This window comes from Terrapene carolina, unplaced genomic scaffold, assembly GCF_002925995.2.
Source record: "Terrapene carolina triunguis isolate 2854851 unplaced genomic scaffold, T_m_triunguis-2.0 Scaffold580, whole genome shotgun sequence".
NCBI classification, from domain to species: Eukaryota; Metazoa; Chordata; order Testudines; family Emydidae; genus Terrapene; species Terrapene triunguis.
In genome coordinates this window covers 5,623,155-5,649,647 of record NW_020664931.1, presented here as the reverse complement: position 1 = coordinate 5,649,647, position 26,493 = coordinate 5,623,155, and the positions used below count along the sequence as shown (strand labels likewise).

Below are 26,493 nucleotides of genomic sequence, written 5' to 3'. Positions count from 1 at the left end.
AGAAGATCTAAGAGAGGTTTATGAGACTATTGCATTTAAACTTTGTAAAATGCTGAAGACAACGTATGTATTCATGAAAAGTTTTTGAAAATAATTAAAATATTTTTCAAATATGCAAGATAGTTCTGGAATATATATATCACTAAAAAAAAGTGAGCATAATGTTTATGCAGAAAACAAAAGAGCTAATTACTCCTTTCAGGAAAGTCCAATAGGTAAGAAAGGGTCAGAAATTTGAGTTTATATTGAGTCCTTTTCACCAAATGTCTATTAAACAAGACAATGCAGTTAGCATTCTGTATCGTTAACAGAGGACCTTTTCTATCTCCTTATTGTATCATGCTACAGATTGTGGGAAAGTTTTAGTTATGGAATTTATAAACTAGAAAACGAAATGAGATGAGCCTGTATTGGAAATCATTCTTGTACATAATTCTTGTTTGATTTTATAAAAGTGTATACTTATTTTTACTATATCTATACATACATTCACAGAAAGATTAGTTTTTAAGCTATGCACCATTTAACATCTACTGGCAAATTTAGGAGCAAAATTGAAGAGCTCAGAAAAGTGCCTTGTTGAAAGATGTTCTTAGCGATGTTTCTTCACAGTAATCAAGGAAATGCTTTTTTAAATTGTTCCTTAATACGGTATACAGTATTTTTAACGTAATTACTTTTTGGTGTCACTAATATCCATCACAGTCAAATTTTACATGAAATCAAAGTATCAGAACCTATTTTCTATTAGGTTTAAAGTCATTTCAAATACAAGTCAGTGACTGAGAAAGCTCAGAATACTTCAGGAGAATGGCTTACTCACTCTCTCCCATGTAAGTTCTTCTGCTGCTCGATCCCATTCCAAAGCATTCCAATTCATGTCATCTACAGAGATATTATAATTGTTAAAGGTATCAACTGACGCAAAGCAGCACATTAGTCAGAGCTGTATTATGATTTAAACTAGCAAAAACACCATTTAGCTCACTCAGTATATCAGACGGGGATACAAGTCAAAAGAACATTTTAAAAGTAATTATTCTCTTTACAGTTTAATTTCTCCTCAAAAGTTAAAACAAATATTTCCTTAATGCCATTTCCCTTTTAACAATAGAAGCAGAGTAATTTCTTATTGTAGGAATGCCTGAAACCACAGAGCTGCTTATAGTTTTGGCTTTTCTTAACTGCAAAGTGTTTTAGTGCTCATTAAAAAATAAACTACATAAACATTGCAACACACATGAGAAGAGGTAAGCAGGCTGAACTCTGAGCCTACTGGCTTTGGTAGTTTCCCTATATAGGTTAATTACAAAGTCAGCCACAAAAGTAGAATTTCCATTTTCACTTCTTTTCAATAACTATTTTATATCATCATTTTAGGGAAATGCTCCTGCTCTGTGTCACCTGTTACCTTGGGCTCCATTGTTTGCATCTGCTGCATCTTCTACTACAGCATCTTCTTCATCTTCATTGTCTTCCTCTTCCTCATCTCCCTGTTCTTCCTGAATTTCTGGGTTTTCGCCTACAACTGCATTCTCAGCAGGTGGGTTAGCAGGTTGATCAAGTGCAGCATTTTCACCTCCACCATTTCCTACCCCCTGAGCCTGCAGGGACAAAATTTCAGTGCAATTTCACTTAAATTAATTAAAGTATTGTTGTGCTTTGATCAATGTTCAGAAAAACAAACATCTTAAAAGGCAACTTTTTTGGTTCCACTTAAATCATAACACAAGCCATTGCTTTTGGCAATGACATACCTCCTAAAATGTTGACAGTATCACTATCTTATTGGATTTCTGGAGATTCAATTTAGTGGTGTGCAAGAAAGATACATTATTTAAGAACACTTAAGTTAAAGAACCATACTTCTGTGTTAACATTTTGTATCTATTTACAATTGATACTTATGAAAAAGTTGGGGATAAAGGTTTTTTGTTTTTGGTTGGTTTTTTTTTTTTTTTTTGAGTTTGTGCATTTGACAGTAATCTGTGAATATTCAATTTCTCTCCTGATGACAGACCCTTATGATCATCAATAGTTATGGAGAAAAAAATTGAAATTTAAAAATAAAATAAATAATTCAGAACATACTGTTTAAAAGGGATTCTAGCACAGAAGACTTAAACTTTACCAAAGTATGGAACACAACTTTAAGAGATGTTCTCAGGCAACTACAATTGTTGAAGTGGAAGTATTATTAGGAAAATATATTTTTAGTTTCTTTAATGCAATTTAAGGCTGGAAAGAAGGAGAGCTAGCACCACATGCAAGCCAGCTCTCCCTAGATGACCAGTAAGTGTTCCACAGACCACCCAGTTGTCCATAGACCAGTGAAAAATTTTGTTCTATCAGAAACAAATATTTTTCAGGTAGTCATTTTAAAAAAATGACCTCACCATATCACTTCAAACTTGCTTTATTATGGTTACAAATTCAACTTCACAGGCACTAAATCCTATTTTAAAAGAATTAATATATTATACATAGGGGGTCATAAGAACCATGATAGCTAGAAAATTATTTACTGCATAATCACAGTAAACATTACCATAAGATTCTACATTTTATAATGGTTCAGGAATGTATATTGTACACATTACAGCTGTGATCTGGTGAATTTACATAGGACTAAGTATCAGAAGGGTAGCCGTGTTAGTCTCTACCCACAAAAACAACGAGGAGTCTGGTAGCACCTTAAAGACTAACAGATTTATTTGGGTATAAGCTTTCGTGGGTAAAAAACCCCACTTCTTCAGATGCATGGAGTGAAAATTACAGATACAGGCATAAATATACTGGCACATGAAGAGAAGGGAGTTACCTTACAAGTGGAGAACCAGTGTTGACAAGGCCCATTCAGTCAGGATGGATGTGGTCCACTCCCAATAACTGATGAGGAGGTGTCAATACCAAGAGAGAGGAAATTGCTTTTGTAGTGAGCCAGCCACTCCCAGTCACTATTCAAGCCCAAATTAATGGTGTTAAGTTTGCAAATGAATTGTAGCTCTGCAGTTTCTCTTTGAAGTTTTTTTGTTGAAGTTTTTTTTGCTGAAGGATGGCTACTTTTAAATCTGTTATTGAATGTCCAGGGAGATTGAAATGTTCTCCTACTGGCTCCTACTCGCACAGATACAGACAGACATCATCTTCCTTTCCAAGTGCAAACAGATGGACATCATACCAAATGGACTGAAGGTAAAAAATCCATTGCAATTGACATACTACACTGACTATGGTGAGAGATTGTGCCACACACTCTCAAAGAAACTGAGGAACCACCCGATCAGCATCCTGTACAGCAAACAGGAGAAGATCAAGAATGAGCTCTCAAAACTGGAGACTCATACAAAATCAACCTTCCACACAAACTTCCACGTGGCTGGACTTTACAAACACGAGACAAGTCATTTACAACGCACACTTTACTTCTCTACAGAGGAAAAAGGACAGTAAACTATCTAAATTCCTACATGCCACAGGGGACTACAACAGTGGTACCCTTAACTCACCCAACAATATTGCTTATCTATCCAACCACATACTTAGCCAGCAGAAGAGTCTGTCCTATCTCAGGGACTCTCTTTCTGCCCCACCACCACCACCATGCACATGGTACAGTTCTGCGGTGAACTGGAAGCCTACTTTTGCTGTCTCCAACTGAAGGAATATTTTCAACACACCACTGAACAGTCGACTGACCCACAGGAACCCTCCAACCAACATTACAAGAAGAATTCTGTGTGGACATCTCCTGATGGTCGAAATTACAAAGTGGACTTCTACGTAGAGTGCTTCCGCAGATGTGCACAGGCTGAAATTGTGAACAAACAGCATCACTTGCTTCATAACCTCAGCCGTACAGAACGAAACACCATCCATAGCCTCAGAAAGAATTCTTCCATTATAATCGAAGGGGTTGACAAAGCAGGTGCTGTAGTCATCATGAACAGGTCGGATTACGAACAGGAAGCTGCCAGGCAACTCTCCAACACCACATTCTATAGGCCACTATCTTCTGACCCCACTGAGAAAAGAAACTACACCATCTGCTCAAGAAACTCCCTGCTATAGCACAGGAACAAATCTACACAGACACACCCCTAGAACCCCGACCAGGAATATTCTATCTGCTACCCAAGATCCATAAACCTGGAAATCCTGGACGCCCCATTAGCTCGGGCATTGGCACTCTTACAGCAGGATTATCTGGCTATTTGGATGCTCTCCTCAGACCCTACGCTACCAGCACTCCTAGCTATCTTCGAGACACCACCAACTTTCTGAGGAAATTACAATGCATTGGTGATCATCCTGAAAACACCATCCTGGCCACCATGGATGTAGAAGCTCTTTACACCAATATTCCACAAGAGGGTGGACTAACAAGCTGTCAGGAACAGTATCCCTGAGGAGGCCACGGCACATGCGGTGGCTGAGCTTTGTGACTTTGTCCTCACCCACAACCATTTCAGATTTGGGGACAACTTATACCTTCAAGTCAATGGCACTGCTATGGGTATCCACATGGCCCCATAGTATGCCAACATTTTTATGGTTGACTTAGAACAACGCTTCCTCAGCTCTCATCCCCTAGCGCCCCTCCTCTACTTACGCTACATTGATGACATCTTCATCATATGGACCTATGGGAAGGAGGCCCTTGAAGAATTCCACCAAAATTTCAACAATTTCCACCCAACCATCAACCTCAGCCTAGACCAGTCCACACAAGAGATCTACTTCCTGGACACTACAGTGCAAATAAGTGATGGTCACATAAACACCACCCTATACAAGAAACCTACTGACCGCTATACTTACCTACATGCCTCCAGCTTCTATCCAGGACACATGACATGATCCATTGTCTACAGCTAAGCCCAAAGATACAACTGCATTTGCTCCAATTCCTCAGACAGAGACAAACACCTACAAGATCTTTATCAAGCATTCTTAAGACTATAATACCCACCTGGGGAAGTGAGGAAACATTTTGACAGAGCGAGACGGGTACCCAGAAGTCACCTACTACAGGACAGGCCCAACAAGGAAAATAACAGAACACCACTGGCCATCACATACAGCCTCCAGCTAAAACCTCTCCAGCACATCATCAACGATCTACAACCTATCCTGGAAAACGATTCCTCACTCTCACAGACCTTCGGAGGCAGGCCAGCCCTTGCTTACAGACAGCCCCCCAAGCTGAAGCAAATACTCACCAGCAACTACACACCACACAACTGAAACACCAACCCAGGAACCAATCCCTGTAACAAACCCCATTGCCTACTCTGTCCCCATATCTACTCTAGCAACACCATCAGAGGACCCAACCACATCAGCCACACCATCAGGGGCTCATTCACCTGCACATCTACTAATGTGATATGTGCCATCAATGCCCCTCTGCCATGTACATTGGCCAAACCAGACAGTCTCAACATAAAAGAATAAATGGACACAAATCAGACACCAGGAATGGTAACATACAAAAGCCAGTAGAAGAACACTTCATAGAATCATAGAATATTAGGGTTGGAAGAGACCTCAGGAGGTCATCTAGTCCAACCCCCTCCTCAAAGTAGGACCAACACCAACTAAATCACCCCAACCAGGTCTTTGTCAAGCTGGGCCTTAAAAACCTCTAAGGATGGAGATTCCACCACCTCCCTAGGTAACCCATTCCACTGCTTCACCACCCTCCTAGTAAAACAGTGTTTCCTAATATCCAACCTAGACCTCCCCCACTGCAACTTGAGACCATTGCTTCTTGTTCTGTAATCTGCCACCACTGAGAACAGCCGAGCTCCATCCTCTTTGGAACCCCACTTCAGGTATTTGAAGGCTGCTATCAAATCCCCCCTCACTCTTCTCTTCTGCAGACTAAATAACCCCAGTTCCCTCAGCCTCTCCTGTTAAGTCATGTGCCCTAGCCCCCTAATAATTTTCGTTGTCCTCTGCTGGATTCTCTCCAATTTGTCCACATCCCTTCTGTAGTGGGGGGACCAAAACTGGACTCAATATTCCAGGTATGGCCTTACCACTGCCGAATAGAGGAGAATAATCACTTCCCTCGATCTGCTGGCAATGCTCCTACTAATACAGCCCAATATGCCGTTGGCCTTCTTGGCAACGAGGGCACACTACTGACTCATATCCAGCTTCTCATCCACTGTAATCCCCAGGTCCTTTTCTGAAGAAATGCTGCTTAGCTAGTCGGTCCCCAGCTTGTAGCAGTGCATGGGATTCTTCCGTCCTAAGTCCAGGACTCTGCACTTGTCTTTGTTGAACCCCATCAGATTTCTTTTGACCCGATCCTCCAATTTGTCTAGATCACTCTGGACCCTATCCCTACCCTCCAGCATATCTACCTCTCCCCCCAGTTTAGTGTCATCTGCGAACTTGCTGAGGGTGCAATTCATCCCATCATCCAAATCATTAATAAAGATGTTGAACAAAACCAGCCCCAGGACCGACCCCTGGGGCACTCCACTTGATACCGGCTGCCAACTAGATATCGAGCCGTTGATCACTACTCATTGAGCCCGACAATCTAGCCAGCTTTCTATCCACCTTATAATCCATTCATCCAATCCACATTTCTTTATTTTGCTGGCAAGAATACTGTGGGAGATCATATCAAAAGCTTTGCTAAAGTCAAGATATATCACATCCACCGTTTTCCCCATATCCACAGAGCCAGTTATCTCATCATAGAAGGCAATCAGGTTGGTCAGGCATGACTTGCCCTTGGTGAATCCATGCTGACTGTTCCTGATCACCTCCCTCTCCTCCAATGCTTCAAAATGGATTCCTTGAGTGCCTGCTCCATGATTTTGCCGGGGACTGAAGTGAGGCTGACCACTCTGCAGTTCCCCGGGTTCTCTTTCTTCCCTTTTTAAAATATTGGCACAACATTTGCCTTTTTCCAATCATCCGGGAACTCCCCCAATCGCCACGAATTTCCAAAGATAATGGCCAATGGCTCTGCAATCACATCAGCCAACTCCCTCAGCACCCTTGGATACATTCAATCTCCCTGGACATTCAATAACGGATTTAAAAGTAGCCATCCTTCAACAAAAAAATTTCAAAAACACACTTCAAAGAGAAACTGCAGAGCTACAATTCATTTGCAAACTTAACACCATTAAATTGGGCTTGAATAAGGACTAGGAGTGGCTGGCTCACTACAAAAGCAATTTTCCCTCTCTTGGTATTGACACCTCCTCATCAATTATTGGGAGTGGACCACATCCACCCGGACTGAATTGGCCTTGTCAACACTGAGTCTCCACTTGCAAGGTAACTCCCTTCTTTTCCTGTGCCAGTATACTTATGCCTGTATCTGTAATTTTCACTCCATGCATCTGAAGAAGTGGGGTTTTTTACCCACGAAAGCTTATGCCCAAATCTGTTAGTCTTTAAGGTGTCACCGGACTCCTCGTTACATAAGACTGTATATTTGAAAGTGTGGAAATAAGATCCCCTTGCAGTAAAATTTATTAAATTGAAGTGGACAGGTTTTTCACCATTTATTCTTCCATGTGCACATCCCCCGCTTCTCTCCTCCCCCACAATTTATTTTAAACTAATTTGCATTTTACAAACTTTTACCTCATTTTGTTGGCCAAGACCATTGGGTGGCTGTTGATTTTGTTCCAACCACTGTGGTGCTCCTCCATGGACAATCTGTTCACGTAACCACACTAGACTGATAAATGCACAGAGTGTGCATGTCACCACAAAACAACCCTGCAAACAATCTGCCAATAAATTTTCCCTGTTAAAAAGAACAAGACATTTATGTTAATATAAAAAAAAAATTATTTCCAATCATTTCTGTTCACATAGAATCCCTCAGTCAAAATCAGTTAAACTAAGTTCTCATTTTGTGATCTGAAGAGCTACGTTTCCCAGCTCCTTTAGTAAGGAATGTACATACAAGTAATATTTCCATTTCAAGGGAAGTGAATATAATGAATAAGTGAATATAATGTAACTGGAATATGCTTCATGCAAAAGGTCTCTGGTAAGGTATTATTACAAAGCTTATAATCTACTGAGTGTGATCATCCTATTTGTATAAATGTACCACTCTTGTATCTAAAACTAAAAATATAAAATATAACTAGGAGGACCTACTGTAATTATGCAAAGTGTGGGCCATTAATGGTGGTTTGGAATCTTGATGACTCCCATTAACCAGGACCATTGTCTGCAGATGGCTGTGTTTTACCTGTGAGTCTTCCTGTATGTGTGTGTGCTGGCAAGTGGGTAATGAAGTCTTGCAGTGACATGTGATCATGTCACCTGAACTGGAATTCATCTTTAACCTGGTGCTTTTCCAGTGGGGGGGGAGGGGGGTGGAAACCCAGAGGGACAGAGTTCCCGCCTTATGCAAAAGATATATAAAGGGGTTGAACAGAACAAAGGGAGAGAGAGGAGCCATCATGAAGAATCCCCTAGCTACCACCTGAGCTGGAACAAGAGCTGTACCAGGGGAAAGAATTGTGCCCAGGCCTGGAAGGTGTCCAGTCTGAGGAAAAAACTTACTGAAGCATCTCTGAGGGTGAGATTATCTGTATTCAGTTTGATTAGACATAGATTTGCACATTTTATTTTATTTTGCTTAGTGACTTACTTTGTTCTGTCTGTTACTACTTGGAACCACTTAAATCCTACTTTCTGTATTTAATAAAATTACTTTCTACTTAGTAATTAACTCAGAGTATGTATTAATACCTGGGGGAGCAAACAACTGTGCATCTCTCTCTATCAGTGTTATAGAGGGCAAACAATTTATGAGTTTACTCTGCATAAGCTTTATACAGGGTAAAACGGATTTATTTGGGTTTATACCCCATTGGGAGTTGGGCATCTGAGTGCTAAAGACAAGCACACTTCTGTGAGCTGTTTCAGGTAAACCTGCAGCTTTGGGGCAAGTAATTTAGACCCTGGGTCTTTGTTGGAGCAGACGGGAGTGTCTGGCTCAGCAAGACAGGGTGCTGGAGTCCTGAGCTGGCAGGGAAAACAGGAGCAGAGGTAGTCTTGGCACATTAGGTGGCAGCTCCCAAGGGGGTTTCTGTGATCCAACCCGTCACAACCACCACTCACAGGGATTGCTTCTCAACAAAAGAGGCATCTTTTAAATCTCAGGGAACCCGGTATCCTCAACAGAAGAAAAAGTTGTTCAAGTCCCTCAATAGGGGAAAAGGAAAAAAAATTTTTTTTATTTTTTTTTTTAAAAGGAAAAGGCGAACAAACATTCCAACTCTAAGGTACTAATCCTACTACTATTGCTAGTACGAAGAACCATCTATAAAGCAAAAATTCTAATAAAAGGGGAAAACAGGTACACAACGAACAGGCATATTGTAGACTGCCTGGCTGAGAAGGAACTGTGGGCAGTTCACCCACGCAGCCCTATATAGCCTTGGTACAGAGCATGAGGATGTGTAGGGCACATGTACCAGGAGAAGAAACACTGCTACCAAAAATCTCCAATCAAAAGTGAAAGGGGTGCCCATAAAGTGGAGCATCCACAGGGACACCACTTGAAGAAGAACTAGTTATTCCAGGGAGACACTTCTGTAAGAGATTTGACTCACTACAGGATAAAGCAGGAGGAGAAACACAAGGAAAATAGTCCTCAAGAACAACAAGAAAAAACAGAAGATACTCGCAAATTAAATTTCTATAAGAAACAATTTACCATATATACTTGTTCATTAGCCCGTTTGTTTATAAGCCGACCCCCCAAGATGGTTAGGTAAAAATAGCAAAGACTGTATGACCTTTTCATAAGCCGACCCTATATTTCAGGGATTGGCAAACTTTGGCTCCTGGCCATCAGGGTAAGCCGATGGTGGGTCAGGACATTTTGTTTACCTGGAGCGTCTGCAGGCATGGAGCCCCTCAACTCCCTGTGGCCGCGGTTCGCTATTCCCAGCCAATGGAAGCTGCAGGAAATGGCGCCACTTCCCGCAGCTCCCATTGGCTGGGAACGGCGAACCGCGGCCACAGGGAGCTGAGGGGCTCCATGCCTGCAGGTGCTCCAGGTAAACAAAACGACAATGTATTAGATTAGGGGTAGGCAACCCATGGCACGCGTGCCAAAGGCGGCACGCAAGCTGATTTTCAGTGGCACTCACACTGTCCGGGTCCTGGCCACCGGTCCGGAGAGCTCTGCATTTTAATTTAATTTTAAATGAAGAATCTTAAACATTTTAAAAACCTTATTTACTTTACATACAACAATAGTTTAGTTATATATTATAGACTTATAGAAAGAGACCTTCTAAAAACGTTAACATTTATTACTGGCATGTGAAACCTTAAATTAGAGTGAATAAATGAAGACTCGGCACACCACTTCTGAAAGGTTGCCGACCCCTGTATTAGATATTCAATTCAATGATTCCATAGAGTTTAAAATCACCAAATTTTGGTGTAGACCCATTTATAATCCGACCCCCGCTCTTTGATGTGTCACTTTTTTACCAAAAATATTCGGCTTATGAACGAGTATATACGGTAGTTTAATTTAGCAATGTTCATTTCAGATTTGATTCAGTACAAGTTCTGCTTGACAGCTTCAATTTTCCTTTCAATCTCCATGAACGCCCAAGGAATTAGAATCAGCTATTGCACAAACAAATGTTAATTAGAATGATTACAGAATGAAGTCAATAATGTTAAAATATTAGATGGTGGCACAAAAAGTAATTTTCCAAGTATTTAACAAAGAGGGGGCGTTAGGGAAGGAATCAGTAGAGCAAGTTGCAAAGATCAGCCAAATGAAAAGAAAAATGTAAGTTAGAAAATAAAAGGTAGGTGACATTCCAGAAGACTAGGCTCCTGCTAGCAGGTTTTCATTCTACGTTATATAGTATGTGAAGTGTTTAAGTGCTAAGGACTAAACATACAAATTTTTACCATTTTCTGAGAAGCTTTAGCCTCTGAACTAACCTAACCAAAACGTAAAATGGCAGAACCTGTCTGAACTGTTGCTGTTTTCCCTTTCCATAACTTAGTTCTGCTTCAGAAGCTGCTCCCCACTCTCTCCCCTATCTCTACACTGTCTTCTTCTATTATGCTTGTTCAACCCCTCACAACACTTTATGGCTCCAAGTTAACAAGGTACTTAAGCACAAGCGGTCCAAACGAATCTACTCACATGCTTAAGTTAGACAAGGCTTGCTAAAATCAAGGCCTATACCTGGACGGGAAATGGTTGGATATAAAAAACCAAGAGCATATGAGAAAAAGTAGTCTGGCTTCAGATTTTCCCCCTCAAATGATGAGTTCAAATCTGGATTTATTGGTGGGTCACAGGGGAAATCTGTACTATGTTCTTATCCTAGTGAGCCTCTGTCCCCATAAAAAAAAAAAAGATGTCAATAGAGCAGTGGTTCCCAAATTGGGGTTCGTGAATCCCTGGGGGTTCACGAAATGTTACAGGGGGTTCTCGGGAAAAAATTCCCTAATGGCGGACAGAGCTGTCCCTAGGGACCCCGGCACGGGGCCAGCAGCCCGGAGCCCCTGGACTTCCAAGAGCTAAGCAGATCAAAGCAAGCATATCTATCACACTGAGGAGATTTAAACTTCAAGACTCCTTATAAGAAATGGAAAGGGAGGTGAATATTTTTTGCTTTTTTAAAATTAAATAGGCAGCTAGTATTGTTTTTAAAATGATTATGAAGAACAAGTTTAAGCTTTGTTGTAATGTGCGTTGTTTGCCTGGACTGCTCAAGACCTGAAGCTTGTGTAGGAGGAACTCTTTGAGTTAGCTTCTTAAATATCTTCATGCTGTTTCACATCTGATACTCCTTGATGAAACATAGGAGCCTTGTCTTATAACAGGCTTATTCAAAGTGATACAAGCTATGAAAGTGAGATCTTGGAATAGTGTTGCCATTTTCATAATGTAATAAAAATACTGTAATGATCAATAATAATAAATAGTGTGTAATAAGCATGTCATAAAAACAAATTTTATATTTCCAAGATCACTGCTTTTATAATTTATACTCAGGTAAAGGAGAAAATCCCTGGAAATATTCATTTCTAGGAGGGGGTTCGTGAGACTTGACATTTTAGTGAAAGGGGTTCACAGGCTGTAAAAGTTTGGGAACCACTGCAATAGAGCCTGACTTGAAGTGTAACTCAAAACTCCAAGACTGAGTGCCTTAAGGCAGAATTGAACGCATTGGCCAAAATGCAAGGCGAGCTAACAGAACTTTTGTTCAATGCCTGCTTGGCTTATAACTGGCTCTGTCAGTACCTGGCTTCCATGTGCATTAACCTCATAAATAATTCAATTAAAATAATGATCGGGGGGGGGGGGGGAAGAGAACACAAGGGTGATAATATTATATAGAGTTTGATGTGTGGAATATTGAAATGACCAGTTAAAAGAGCGGCCAATCAATTCAAATCTTTACGAAATCCCCATCATGGACAGATTAAATTCAGTATATAGAAATATAAAATGTAATTAAGCAACAGGGAAATCGTGAAGGATCCAATATCTTAGTAGGTCATATGGTATAAAACAATGAATAGGAAAATTACATAAAAGATGGCTATAATTCTAAAACCTTTAGAATAGGCTCTGCTGCAGTTTAATTAAAGAAAATTAAGTAACTTTACACCATAGCAAGTATTCCTAAGGCTGAATAAACCACATACATCTATAATATGAAACAGCATTACCCAGGCCCAGTTCTATAAGCCTGATTTGTTCATCCTTCACATCAGCACTTCAAAAACAGGAAAGTTGTAGCACAGCTGTAAAACAGTTGGCTAGGTCTCCTTGCTATGGCAAAGATGATAGTAGTAGCAGCCAGTGTAAGAAGGTATAAAGTCAAAGGATAATGAAAAAGAATTGGGAATTGAGAGTACCAAAAGCCACAACTTTAATAGGCATCTGGTTAAAAAGTCACATATATCAGGCTGGTTAGTACTTACGTTGACAGCATATCTAACGGCAGTGTCAATAGTGAGCTCACGGAGCCAGTAAACAAGCACTTGTAGATACGGCCTGTATAAAAGAAACAAAGTGCTGTAAATACCCTCAGTTATGAGGGAATAACTCTCTCTAAAGTGACCATTACTAGTTTATTCCAGATTGTTCTTAGCCCTAGTAACAATTTACCTCTGGGACAGAAGCTAAAACCAATTGGTGGGAACCAATACAGATGTGCAAAAAGATTTCATTCAGACATAAGTCACAACAGGTATCACTATATAGTTGTTATTCACATACAAGTCCCAGCACTGGCATGGATGGCTGTCCTTGCAGTATATAAACTTGAGTTGACCGTAAATCTCTAACTTGCAGAAGGATCAAGCCTCTCCTGATGCACACACAGTACATGGAATAAGTTTGTTGACTATACTGAACGTACTCTAGGAATCTAACATTTTATGGGGTGATGTTTGAAGCCAATAGCCAGCTCTTCTGCCATTCTTCAGAAAGAGAGCCCCAAAAATGAAACATTAACAAATTCATAGCGCCTATCTTAGAAAATGAATCACTTGAAAGATGTGCTTATTTCTACAAAAATACTTATTTCTTTGAACAGGTGACCAAGCGTTGCTTCACTTTACTTTATTTACCACTCTACTCTGATACCCCAGCTTGTGCTGATGGTAGCACAAGTCCCCTTGGATTAGCTCCAGGAGTCTGCACATGGAGAAAAGTTCCACTTTTATTCAATAATTTAAGGGGAAGAGGAGCAGAGGTATGTAGGCAGGGGGCAAGCTAGGAGTCTCTGACACTAAACACAACAGTAAACATCTGAGCAACTGGACTTTATGTAGAAAGCCACTATTTACAATAAAATAAAGGATTCTCTTCATACTCATTTAATTTCATTATAGTAAGTTTCAGGCTATTTGTATGCTTGTACATATATAAAATTTTAAAATAAAACTGTGTTCAATTAAAAAAAAAAAAAAAAAAAAGGTGAGATCCCTCATTGTGTCCCTCATTTCAAGGTGTGTTGTTCCTCACTGTTGTTCATTTTGGTGGTCACTGTCTCTTATTTCAGAGTCTGGGGACTGAGCTGACCAGCCCCTCCATCTGCCCATCTGCCACAGTTACACGCTTTTTAGCGCGCTAGCTCAATTAGATCTAGTGCAGGTATGTCTCTTCGAGCTGGGAGTCAGACCCCCAGCTCAAAGTATAGACATACCTGAAGTGAGAGAGGAAGAGTAGGAGAGAGGGATAGTAAAAGGGAAAGGACAAGGGAGAGACACAGAATTGTGATTGGAGAAGAGGAGATGATGAATGGGGGCATGGGGAAATGAAGAGAGAGGACAAATCAGTGGAAATAGGTGAATTAAGGGATAAAAGGATTAGGAAGGGAAAGATAAGGAGGGAGACGGAATGGGAGAGATTACACAATAGTTATGAAAATTTCAGCTTTGGCAGTCACGCATTCCACATACAGAAACCAATTTAAAGGGAAACATTTTCATATTAGTTCTTATATCTACGGCCCCACCAAATTCATGGTCTATTTTGATCAATTTCACGGTCATAGGATTTCAAAAATCATAAATTTCATTATTTCACCTATTTAACTCTGAATTTGCACTGTGTTGTAACTGTAGGGGTCCTGACCCAAACAGGAATGGGGGGGGGGGTCGCAAGGTTTTTGTAGAGAGGGTTGCGGTACTGCTACCCTTACTTCTGCGCTGCTGCTGGCAATGGTGCTGCCTTCAGAGCTGGGCAGTTGGAGAGCAGTGGCTGCTGGCCAGGATCCCAGCGCAGAATAAGGATGGTATGGTATAGTATGGTATTGCCACCTTACTTCGTTGCCGCTGCCTGCAGAGCTGGGCCCTCAGTCAGCAGCTGTCTCTCTCTGGCTGCCTAGCTCTGAAGGCAGCAGCACCAATGTAAGGGGTGGCATGGCATGGTATTGCCACCCTTACTTCGGCACTGCTGCTGCTGGGTCACTGCCTTCAGAGCTAGGCACCCTGCCAACAGCTGCCGCTCTCCGGCCGCCCAGCTCTGAAAGCCGAGAAGAAGTAAGGGTGGCAATACCGCGATGCCCCTAAAATAACCTTGTGACCCCCCCTGAAACTCCCTTTTGGGTCAGGGCGCCCAATTTGAGAAACACTGGTCTGGCTCAGTGAAATCTGTAGAGTATAGAGTAAAAGCACACAAAAGACCAGATTTCATGGGGGGAGACCAGATTTCATGGTCCGTGACTTATTTTTCATGGCCACGAAATTGGTAGGGCCCTAATAACTTCTATACATTGCAGTAACACCTAGAATGTTACGCACTTCCAAATAGAGAGGAAAACAAGGTCCTGGCCTTAAAGAGCAGACAATCTAGAAGGGTAGGAGAAAGGGATAAAATATACTATCAGGGTGACTGACAGCATGCACCCAGGGCCGGTGCAACCACTAGGCGAACTAAGCAGTCGCCTAGGGCGGCAAGTGGTTGGGGGCTCCCAGGGCCATCCTCAGGCATAGGTAGCTGGGTAGGGCACCTGAAAATTTGGGGCACCACTGGGTCTTAGTGTCCACACTACTGGTTTTCCTATCCCAATTCTGACCCTTCCTGCAGGCTCTGAGTCTTCCTGGGAAGGGGATCTAGTAATTAAAAGAGAAAAAAAGTCTCCAGCCTGCTAGACCTATTAGCACAACACTGAAACTGTTAAAGAACCATTCAAGGGGTAATGAAGACATTTAACAGGCATTTGCCAACCCCCAGGTATCTACTGTCAGTTTCTGAAAGTACTGACAAAAACAGTTGTGCATGACTGTAAACTAAGGCCTTGGCTACACTTGCAGCTGTACAGCGCTGTAAGGTAAACCTGTCTTCATGCAGCTGAATAGGGAAAAGCGCTGCAGTCTGTCCACACTGACAGCTGCCAGCGCAGTGGTGTGGCCACACTTGTAACATTTGCAGCTGTGTTGGGAGCAGTGCATTATGGGCAGCTATCCCAGCATTCATGTGGCTGCAACGTGCTTTTCAAAACGGGGTGGGGTGGGGTGGATTGTGACAGGGAGTGTGGGGGGAGAGAGAGTGCTTTTTGGAGCATGTCATCTCTCTATTTTGCAAGTTCCCAACTCCCGGCCCCCTGCTCATTCATTCACTCACTCAAAGCAAGCTGCAATCTGTTTACTTTTCTCTGTGGTACGAGCTTTGAAACCGGCACTTCCGCATTCCTGCAGCCGGTCACAACAATGGAGAGGATTGGCCACTTGACAAGGTGATTAGTACAGCGCTGCAAGCCGTTTACACTCACACCCGTGAGTCATAGCCACTCCGCTGCAGCTGTTATTCCTCTCGGGGAGGTGGAGTACCTGCAGCGGTGTACCCAGGGAGATACAGCGCTGTAAGTGCCCTGCCAGTGTGGACGGGGAGTGAGTTACAGCGCTGGGGGAGGCTTTACAGCGCTGTAACTTGCAAGTGTAGCCAAGGCCTCAGGTCCTGTAGACTGACCTGTTCTGAGTAAAAGGCGAAAGATTTATATGATCTGAAAATCTTTCGCCTTTTACTCAGAACAGGTCAGCCTACAGGACCTTAGTTTAAAATTTGCTTTAAAAATATTTCATTAGTGAGTTGGTGAAGATTATAAAATCACATCTCTAAAAAATCCTTGCATAGATTTTTAGATGCACAATCATCTTTAGCCTTAAATGCTTGGATCTTCAGATATATGGTTTTTTAAATAAATTCTTCAAAAGACCACCCTTATCTAAAATACACATTTTAATTACTATAGTAAAAAAACTTACTTCCAAAGTCTTCCTGTCCATCTATTTCTCCCTTCACCCCCTCTTCATCCCCCTGCCCCCCCATTGAAGGAAGCAACAGCCCTTTGCTTCCAGATAGCTGGACACAGAGTTTCCCTTTCTTTACTTCTAACTATCTGATTAACTAGTTTTAAGCAGAATCAGTACCTTAGTAAGATATAAAATCCTTTGTTATGTCTAAAATCTTTGGAAACATATTTTTTAAAGTTGGTGAAATTTCATAAACATGTGTATTGTTATGGAGATCACACACAGTAAATTAGTGTTCCCTTTTTCTAAAAGCAATGAACATTGTTGTGAACACACTAAACCTCTGTGACTGATTAATTTAAAATAATGTCTGTTTCAGTGAGTTAAATATGTAGTAATCTGGAATGATTACTTTATGAAGGCTTAAGAGTACATTTAAAATATAAAATCAGCTTAGAAATACTGATTAGAAAATGTAAAACAGAGAAGAGCTGCATCATGTATTCCATAATATTTAATGTTGTATTCAGCAAGACAGCTGACTCACCCTTACTACAAAGTTTTTGCAAATAAATGTCTGACAAACTTCAGGGCATATCAAAAAACCTGTGACTGACATTTTTATTCCCAAGTTTAGTGCTTTTAATTAGGTACCTTCTGCATGTCCATTCTGCGTGAGGGAGAGGGTACAGGGGTTTCTGCGGGGAACTGTGACTCTCCGCCACCATGAGGCGGGCCGGGCGTCTTGTTATGCTTTCTGCCTTGTCCCTCCGCCCCCGCCGGGCTGCAAGCTCAGGCTGCCATCAGGCATAGGGGCGCCAGTTTAATAATACTGCATAGGGCCCCATAAATCCTAAGGACGGCCCTGGGACGCCAAAAAGTGGTGCCCTGGCTCGGCAGGAAGAAGGTTGCCTTCCGGAGGCACCGGAGAGCCAGAGCGTCGGCTTGCGGGGGCGGTGAGCCCCAGCCATGGAGGAGCTGGCGCGGAGCAGGGGGGCAGGAGCCCTGCAAAGGCAGCGGCACCGCTAGCAGGGAGCAGCTGTGCCCCCCACCCCTCCTGCCCAGGCTGCAGCCTGGCGCCCCCCTGGGGAGCTCCTGCAGGCTGCAGCAGATGATGCGGGCAGAGGCCCCCGTGCGCCCCCCACCTCCTCCGTCGCCATGCTCGGGCTCTGTGGCTCCCAGGCATGTGAGCTGCCGCCGGGACGCGGGGCCCTGAGCCTGCTCCGGGAGGGGCAGTGGCGGCGGCAGCTCACACTGCCGGGAGCCGCAGAGCCCAAGCGCGGTGAGGGAGAAGCCAGGGGGGCGCACAGGGGCCTCTGCCCACATGCATCTGCTGCAGGAGCCCCCAGAAGGCGGCTCCTCCCTGCCGAGCTGCTGCAGCGGCCCAAGCCCGGCAAAGCCAGTGAGTGGACTCGGGGCGGGGGCCGCCGGGGTGGGGAGGGGAGGGCTTGCGGGGGGGCTGTGCATCCTCCAGGGGAGTTCAGGGGGCGTGGAGGGGAGAACCTGGTCTGGGGAGCAGCCCCTAGGCACGGCTGGCTCCTGGGGTCTATAAAGGCTCGTTGCCCCTCAATGAATCGATGTTATTGGGGGGGGGGGGGGGGGGGGGGGGGGGGGAGTTTTTGCCCGGCGAAAAAGTTTCTTTGCACCGGCCCTGCATGCACCTATCTTAATTCCAGGGGTGTTTTGTTAAACATTTGTTTTATTTATATTATAAAAAATGTAGTTTCAGTTTTGTTTTGGGAGGGACCTTTGGGTTGAGACTAGGGCTGTTGACAGTATGTTAAATATTTTTAGTGCTCTCCTTTTGAAATGCTGTCCTGTATTCTCATGCTTCATTAACATTCCCTTAACATGGTGTCTGTTTTCCTACCTATTGGCTGTTGTTTGCACTATGCTATTGGTTTATGAATCGGATAGTTTCATAGATAAAGTAATTAAAATACAGCAAAATATAAACATCTGAAATAAAATGCGTGGTCAAGTCACAAAGTTGATACCACATGAGAAGTATTAAAGCTGATGGGCTATTTGCAAGCTTGTTACAAGAACATCATTATGAAAGTATTTCAATGCAAAAACTTAATACTTACATGCTGTAAGAGGTACAACTCCCAACCATGCAAAGGCCACAAGCGTATAGTGAAACCAGTATCGTATTGCTGTGCCAATACTTGTAACCAGTCCAGCAAAAATGTCTTGGACTGGAAGCCGTGAAGGCATATCTGGGGAATAAACTAAGGAGAGGAAAAGAAAAACACTTTTATAAAACAGTTTTTATATGTGCTTGCAATAAAAGCATAATATAGCCCTGCAGTCAATAGCATAATTTTTAAATTATATTTAATAAAAATGTACAGCAACAACAAACAAATAGCCACAAAGCCAAAAATAAGTGAACATTTACTCTCTCTTCACAGTTTATACATCCACTACAGGCCATCCCATGCAAGTGACAATGAAACCTTTAAACCACAAGTTCTCCTTAATTCATGTATTTAACTTTATAGAACAACTATTTTACAGACACTTCAGAGTTTGAGAAGTTTTTGTTTTGGGGCATTAACACCGTCATCTCTACCAGTAAATCCAGGTTACCTCAGAACAAGCCCAACACCATAGGCCTTGAAAGGAGAGAAAAAACTAACCAAAAGTTTAAAATTCTATAACACAGTATCACCCAAATATATAGAACTCCCCTCCTTTATCACAAGAGACTTCCCTACTCAACTTAGCCCCCTGAGAGAAAAGTTAATTAAGCAACAGATCATGCAGAAAAGCAACAAACTCAGGCCCTGCGAAGAAAGGGAGAAGAAAATTCCAAATTCAAGGGCCCTCCAGAGAGAATACCCAACATCTAAAATGTACACATCTAGGAACTGTTTCCAGATGATATCAGCTGTTGGATAAAAGCACAAGGAGAAAAGCAGTCACTAAAAAATATTGATCTAAAACCATAAGAGACTAACTCAAAACAGTTCTCACAACAAAACTCCAAAGGTTTACACCATAGCTATTCCAATCCAATATTTTTTCCTTCTTTTAAAATGAATTCACTGGTTATGTCATTCAGCTGTCTGGGAAGTTTCAAAAACTTTGGTCTAATTTTTCAATAACTTTTCCATCCTATATAATTTTTAAGTTCTAACCACTTCATCTGGCTCCTGCATCCCTCACAGCTAGCCAAAAGTCAGGCTCTGACTTACTAATATGATTTTTTTGTATGTTCTTACATGCAACTGCTCAATAGTTTATTAGACAGAGGAAGAGTTATTTTTAAAAAACATCTAGTCCAACTAAACATTTTATTATATATGAACATTTATAAAAGTGAACACATTGAAGTCCAGGTTTCATTATACAGTGCAATCATATACTCCCTACATTAAACTTCTCGGACACTCAGGGCCACAAAACACAACCTATCAACAGCAATAAGGAAATAAAACTTTTATTTTATTAACAAGAAATGTATTTCAAAAATTAAGCAAGACACTGAATATTCCATTTGCTGTATAATATGAGCATCTACAAGACTTAACTCTAGAAAGTACAACTGCCCTGGGATGCAAATATTTTGGTCAAAATTCTGAGCCCTATCTTTTGTGGACTTCTCTTTTGCTTCCACAATAATTTGCAGACCCAAGAAAGATTATTCCAATGTCTAAGTACCTGATCACACCCACAAATCAGGTATTTGGACACACAAGGCACATTAATTATGAGTGCAGAGGCTGGCTTCCACAAGTCTGGCCTTTAAACTGATATTCCCCATTTGCTTGTTTTATTCTAAAAACCGCAGCATATTGCTTGTAATAAAATTAAAACTGCTTTACCAAAGAGGCAACTGTTTACCTTCTCCTTGCCCATATGTGAATTAGGACAGGTTTTTAATTTAAGAATCAGGAGTTTAAAATGCAATTTTACAGTTTATTTTCAACTTGGGTGACTTTTGAAATAACGATTTACAAGCCAGTGTTTACCAATTTAAAAGACAACTTGAGAGTATACATAGGAAGATAGGCAAGTTAATTATCAGAACTTCCTCCAAAGGCTAAATATTTTACAGAGAATACCCAATATACATCTTACTTTAACAATACTTAAAATATCCATGCTAGTTTTAAAACCATGTTATTAAATAAACAGAAGGTTAAATGGGTGGAGGGGGGGGGAGAAGGTTTTCCCATTCAGCATGCTTTGCATCAACTAAACATGTAAGAAACAGTTGATATCAAAATGGGATGTGTCATTGCTTAGTTCTAAAACCAGGAAAGAATAAACCAAAGATTACTGTACATTTAAAAGAATCTACAAATAGGTTTAAGAAAAATCCATCCATTTTAGATTTATATGCATAATGTCCAAGATAGCAGAGTTAAGAGGGACATTCCACACATAATTCAACTATATAGATGACATCACAAACTGATTTATGAAGATCAGGTAAGTGACTAAAGCTACTGCACCATTTTATAAAGTTTTTTTTAAATGTCTATTTTGTACCCCACAGGGTCAGTCATCTCTACTGACCTTATACCTGTCATGGCACCCTTCTGCAGAGTGAAGCCATTCTCTAATGGTAAATCTCCCCAACACATACCCCTTTCACAAGTGCCTAATTTTTGGGCTTGTTTGTAGCTATTATAGTACATTTTACAGAATATTCCTCCAAACTATTAACAACCAGTTTAGTTTGCTCAAGTGTACACAGGGTGGATACAAATTGGTTATTTTAAATTTAAATCGGAATTTTTTTTATTTTAGAGACAAGTTGGGAATTTTTTTATTTTGTTATTTAAATTACAATACATTTCTTTTTAAAAATAAACCTGTTTAAAATGAAATCTGAATTTAATACAAAAATATGTTAAGGGGTACATTTTTTATAATAATCTCTTAAAACATTTAAATAAAAAATAAATTTACTGAATCGATAAGCCTCTATCAAAAACTTTGAGTTGAAAGCTGTTTTTCTATATAAAGAAAAATCAGGGGGAAAAACATCTAACTTTTGAGGTCAAGCTTCATAAATATGGCACAATAGTGGCAAATAAGGAATATATCATTCACCCTTTTCTAACATACTAAAATATACAATAAGAAACTGAAAATAATGAGCTATAACTTCTTAAATAAATGTATATATATACACATCTTTTTGCTGTACACTATCAAATCTATTGTAAAGGCTCTGTTTAGTTGTAAATCAACATTTTAATGGTTATATAAACCAATGAGAATACACCTTTCTTCAGAAAATTATCTGAAGTACAAATGGAGAAGTTGATTAAAATCATTTAAATCAAGGCTTTCCACTTGATTTAAATTACTTTTATTTAAATCAATCCATTCTGCCCACACAACCTACAGCTGCTATTTTTTCTCATTACCTAAATCCACCATTTACAACACATACCTCCTCCTCTTCTGACCTCCACATAAAATGCAGCCTTTAATTCTGATCATATGGATTGGTTAGAAATGATGTGCTGATGTGGTGTAACAATTAGAAAACATCAATTTCAAACCATTCCATGCAATTGCAATTAGAGATTGTGTGTTTTGTGTGGAAGTGGTGGGAGTAGGCATGTGTGTCTTGGGTAATTAATTTGAGTGAGCTGAAGAAACGTGAAGAAGGTGGCCTTTCAATTGCTGTTTTGGTGGTATGACGACTTCAGGACACTTAGCTAATTTTAACAAACTTTATTTGGAGAAAATTTCCAGGTTTTTAAGAAGTCTTCAACAACTTTGGTAGGGATGGGAATAACTATCAAAGTTAATGTCTCAATCAAATTTGATAGCTACTTCTAAAAAACCTAGCGCATAGCCTAATTTGCTGCCCTCAAACTCCTTGTGCTCTCTGTTCAAGCCCCACTCCCCATCCTTCTTACCATTCCCCCTGGCTCCTCAAGGTGCTGCAGCATAACAAGTCAAGAAATCCAGGAGGGGATGATACAATATGTGGGGAGGAGACCAGGACCATGCAGAGGGCAGCCCGGAGAGTCTGCACAAAGACATCATCAGCACTTGATGGCTCCCAGCCATATAAAAAAATAGTGTTTTGGGTAGCCCCTCAATAGAAAGTGCCTGGCATAAAGGTTACACTGGGTTGCCTCTACCCCAGCCACAGATCCTTACCCATGGCAAGCCTAGACAGAAGTAGGTGTAGGGATGTGTTGTAAGTGGTGGATTTGGGTGGGCTCAGGTAATGAGAACACATCCCTGTTAATTTCCCCCCATCATCCCATGGCACCCCAGAGCCCATGTCTTTCTAAGACACTCTCTCTTCCTCCCAATATCTCCTCATGTCAAATCTGCCTCTCTTGCTTCCAATGGCCTCTGAGAGGATTATCAACTGGTGAATTAGGAAGGTGGAATGGAAGCATCAGTATACAAAAGTAACTAATGCATTTGAACAGGTCTGTAGGCTAATTTTGGCATGATTCTGAATAAGGAATAACTTTAAAATTAATTTCACAAATGGTCTATGTCTGACATGTTAGCTGAGTGTTTGTGTTTGGGGGAGAAAAGGGTTACCATTTGTAAGGACTGTGGTTTTTTTTAACCTAGAGAAATAAAAAGAAGCATGAGAATACAGGGCAGCATTTCAAAAGGAGAGCACTCAAAATATTTAACATGCTGTCCATTTGCTTTACAGTTTTATGAATGCTGCATATTAAAACTGACTGCATACTTATTATACATTTGTATTATAATCTTATTTGGTATCATCATGGTAGTTACTTTCTTCGTAAATCCTGCACTAATAATAATTAAGGCTAAGACTTTGTCACGGTTATTTTAGTAAAAGTCAGGGACAGGTCACACGCAATAAACAAAAATTCATGGAAGCCCGTGACCTATCCCTGACTTTTACTAAAAATAACTGTGACAAAGTCTTAGCCTTAATTATTATTAATGCAGGATTTACCAAGAAAGTAACTACCATGATGATACCAAATAAGATTATAATACAAATGTATAGTAAGTATGCAGTCAGTTTTAATATAGTATCAGTTGAACATGATGTTTTACTGATATATTTACAATTTTTAAGCAAGTTCGAAGCCTACCAGTGCCATCAATCATTATAATAAAATTAAAAGAATTGCAATTCAGCTGATGCCCGTGCCCAGCCACCCGGGGCTCGGGCTGTCAGCCCCGCTTCGGTTAATATAGAGATAATGGAGGCTCGGATAAATGGAGTTCTACTGTATTTGTCTTATTTTTTCACAAAAAGTAATAACTAAAGATTCTCTGTAAAAACGCAAATTTTGCATTTTTTTGTGGCAAACGGATTTTGAGGATCCCTGCTCATTAACATATAAATACTGTATTTAAGATAAGTTACTGACCTTACAATGCACAATATCCAAAACTGAAGATATCTTGTCAAGGAAATAAATGCCTCCTTTAGCCAATTACATATTTGGAAAGCAAAAATGTCAGAAATCTATTTATTGCAAATATTAAGATTTGTTACAATCTGCAAAGCAACTACCTCCTGATCATATCCACTCAGAATGCTGCTAAGATAATTTTTCTGGCCTGTCACTTTTACCATGTCACCCTTCTCTTTCAAATCTCTTCAATGGCTCTCCCTTCTCTATTGTATCAAACATAAGCAGTTTTTGTTCACTTTCAAGGCCCTTCACAGTCAGTCCACAGCCTATCTCCCTGCTCTCATGCATTATTGAGTTGTTGATGTTCACCACAATTATCCCAGGATGCCAGCCTCCACTGCCCACTTGCTAAATTTTCAAAAAAGCATCTTCATGGTTTCTCCCATGCTGCCCCACACACTGGAAGATGCTCCCCATAAACATCCACAAAGCTATCTCATTACCCTCCTCAAAATTCTCCTTTGCAATGATGCCTACAAAAAACTTGACAATGGTTACGCTGCTTGTGTGCAGAGATCACTGCTTCTCATGCTGACCAACATTGTCCCATTGCTTACTTGTACTCCCCCATCAGTCTGTATCTATTTGTTCACTTTTCTACTGTTCGACTGTGAACTCATCGGGGCAGGAACTGTCTTTGTGTTCTGTTTTTGTACAGTGCCTAGTACACAGGGTCCTGGTCCATGACTAGGGCTCCTAGGCACAACAGTAATACAATAATAAATAATGATGTATAGCACAACTGGAAATTCAAAGTTGGAAAGAGTTGTCCAACACGGCATTTTAACACCACTTCTTAACTGTAATCTTTACTTATTAGCCAACAAGGAACCAAGTGATAGGACTAAATAAAATTCCTTTCTGATTCTAAATTAGAGAGAGAGTTGCCATGATACTAGGCAGAATAAGACAGGGGAAGACTAACTTGTCTTCAGAAACCTTACCCCTACTCCCAGAAAAATGGAAAAGAGACTGAAAGAAAGATCAAGACAGACAAAAAAAGAGGAAGGGTAAAAGGCCCAACAAAATGTTAGCCTTACAGGTAAATGAAATACAGTACCACAAAGGCTGGGTGAAGGAAAGGGGGAGGCAGAGAAGAAATGATGAAAACGACTTATAGCGATGGGACTAACGGGGGGCGGGGAGGGAGGGAAGACAGCCCAAAAAACCCTTATGGTTTAGCTCATCTTTCTTCCTTAAATAAAACTAATTCTAGATGGACTGGTGGCCAAAAGTAAAAAAAAAAGGTCCTCTTAAAAAAAATTAATCCTCTTTGCCAATTTGAAAAAGTGGTGGGCTAGGAGAGAGTCCCCAACATCCATCCCCCTCCAGACAAAAATGCAATTAGTCACTGAAGTTCTATTTTCCTGCATTATCTGGATGGTTTGCAGAGTAAATTAGTTATCATTTCTGAGGTAAGGAGTGGTTTGCAGTCAAGTGTAAAAATAGTCTAGCAGCTTTCATGTTCAAAGTTAGGCTCAAAGGATGCAAGGATTTTGTATCAATCGTCCAGTATTCACTCGTTTTTCATTGTTGCTACAACGTCTCCACCAAACCATCAAAAATGCAAGAAACTGACATGAATTCAACAAAGCTATTACCTCTTGGCAATATGGACACAGCATGCCAATGACAACCAAATCTAAATCAGAAGTTATCAACTGGACCACTACAGGTTAAGCCAGTTTTAACATTTCCTCTTTCCCCTAATAAGCTCACTTCATGACACTATTGCCATGCAATTCAGGTCTACAGTTACAACTTTAAAAAAAGACATGCAAAGTGACTTGGCAAACCACTGAAAGACAGTGGCGGAGTACTGTGCACCAGTTTGGAGTCGATAGTCACACACCAAACTGGTGGATACACAGTTGCATGCCGCCATGCGCATCATCTCCGGCACCCTGAATCCGACTCCACTCCCATGGCTTCCAGTTCTGAGCAATACTGCTCCTCTTCATATCAGACGAGAGGCTGCCACTGGCAAGTTACTGGAGAAACTATGCACCAACTCAAGCCTGCCGCAATGACCTTTTTAAACCACCAGCTGCACATTTGCAGTCACACTGCCCATTATGGTCTCATCCACCACACCCAGGATGTTAGGGCGGAAACACTCTGGCGAGAGGAATGGATATCTGTTGTAATCCCCAACCAGTCCCTTGTCACAAACCCCACAATTTGCCCGCCCGGTTTTGACCTGCCCTGTCGCCAATGGTCTCTGTTGAACAGGTTCTGGACCAGGCAAGGTCTCTGTGCAGCCAAACAGTATTGCTGGGGCCTTCGTGACAGCCCTTTGTGCAGTTGTGGCGCAACACAGACAATGACGCACATT

General features: G+C 41.1%; 1 protein-coding gene across 2 annotated transcripts in view; it reads right to left on the bottom strand.

Annotated features, from left to right (window-relative positions):
- Positions 1–26,493, bottom strand: part of MARCHF6 (membrane associated ring-CH-type finger 6) — a 119,359-nt gene that overhangs the window by 67,658 nt on the left and 25,208 nt on the right. For both annotated transcript variants that reach the window (XM_024206374.3, XM_026659121.2), the window contains exons 4-8: positions 18,846–18,989; positions 12,976–13,048; positions 7,621–7,786; positions 1,412–1,604; positions 824–885 (exon numbers count right to left, since the gene is read on the bottom strand). In XM_024206374.3, the coding sequence (XP_024062142.2) occupies positions 824–885; positions 1,412–1,604; positions 7,621–7,786; positions 12,976–13,048; positions 18,846–18,989 (638 nt within the window). The remainder of the gene's footprint in view (positions 1–823; positions 886–1,411; positions 1,605–7,620; positions 7,787–12,975; positions 13,049–18,845; positions 18,990–26,493) is intronic.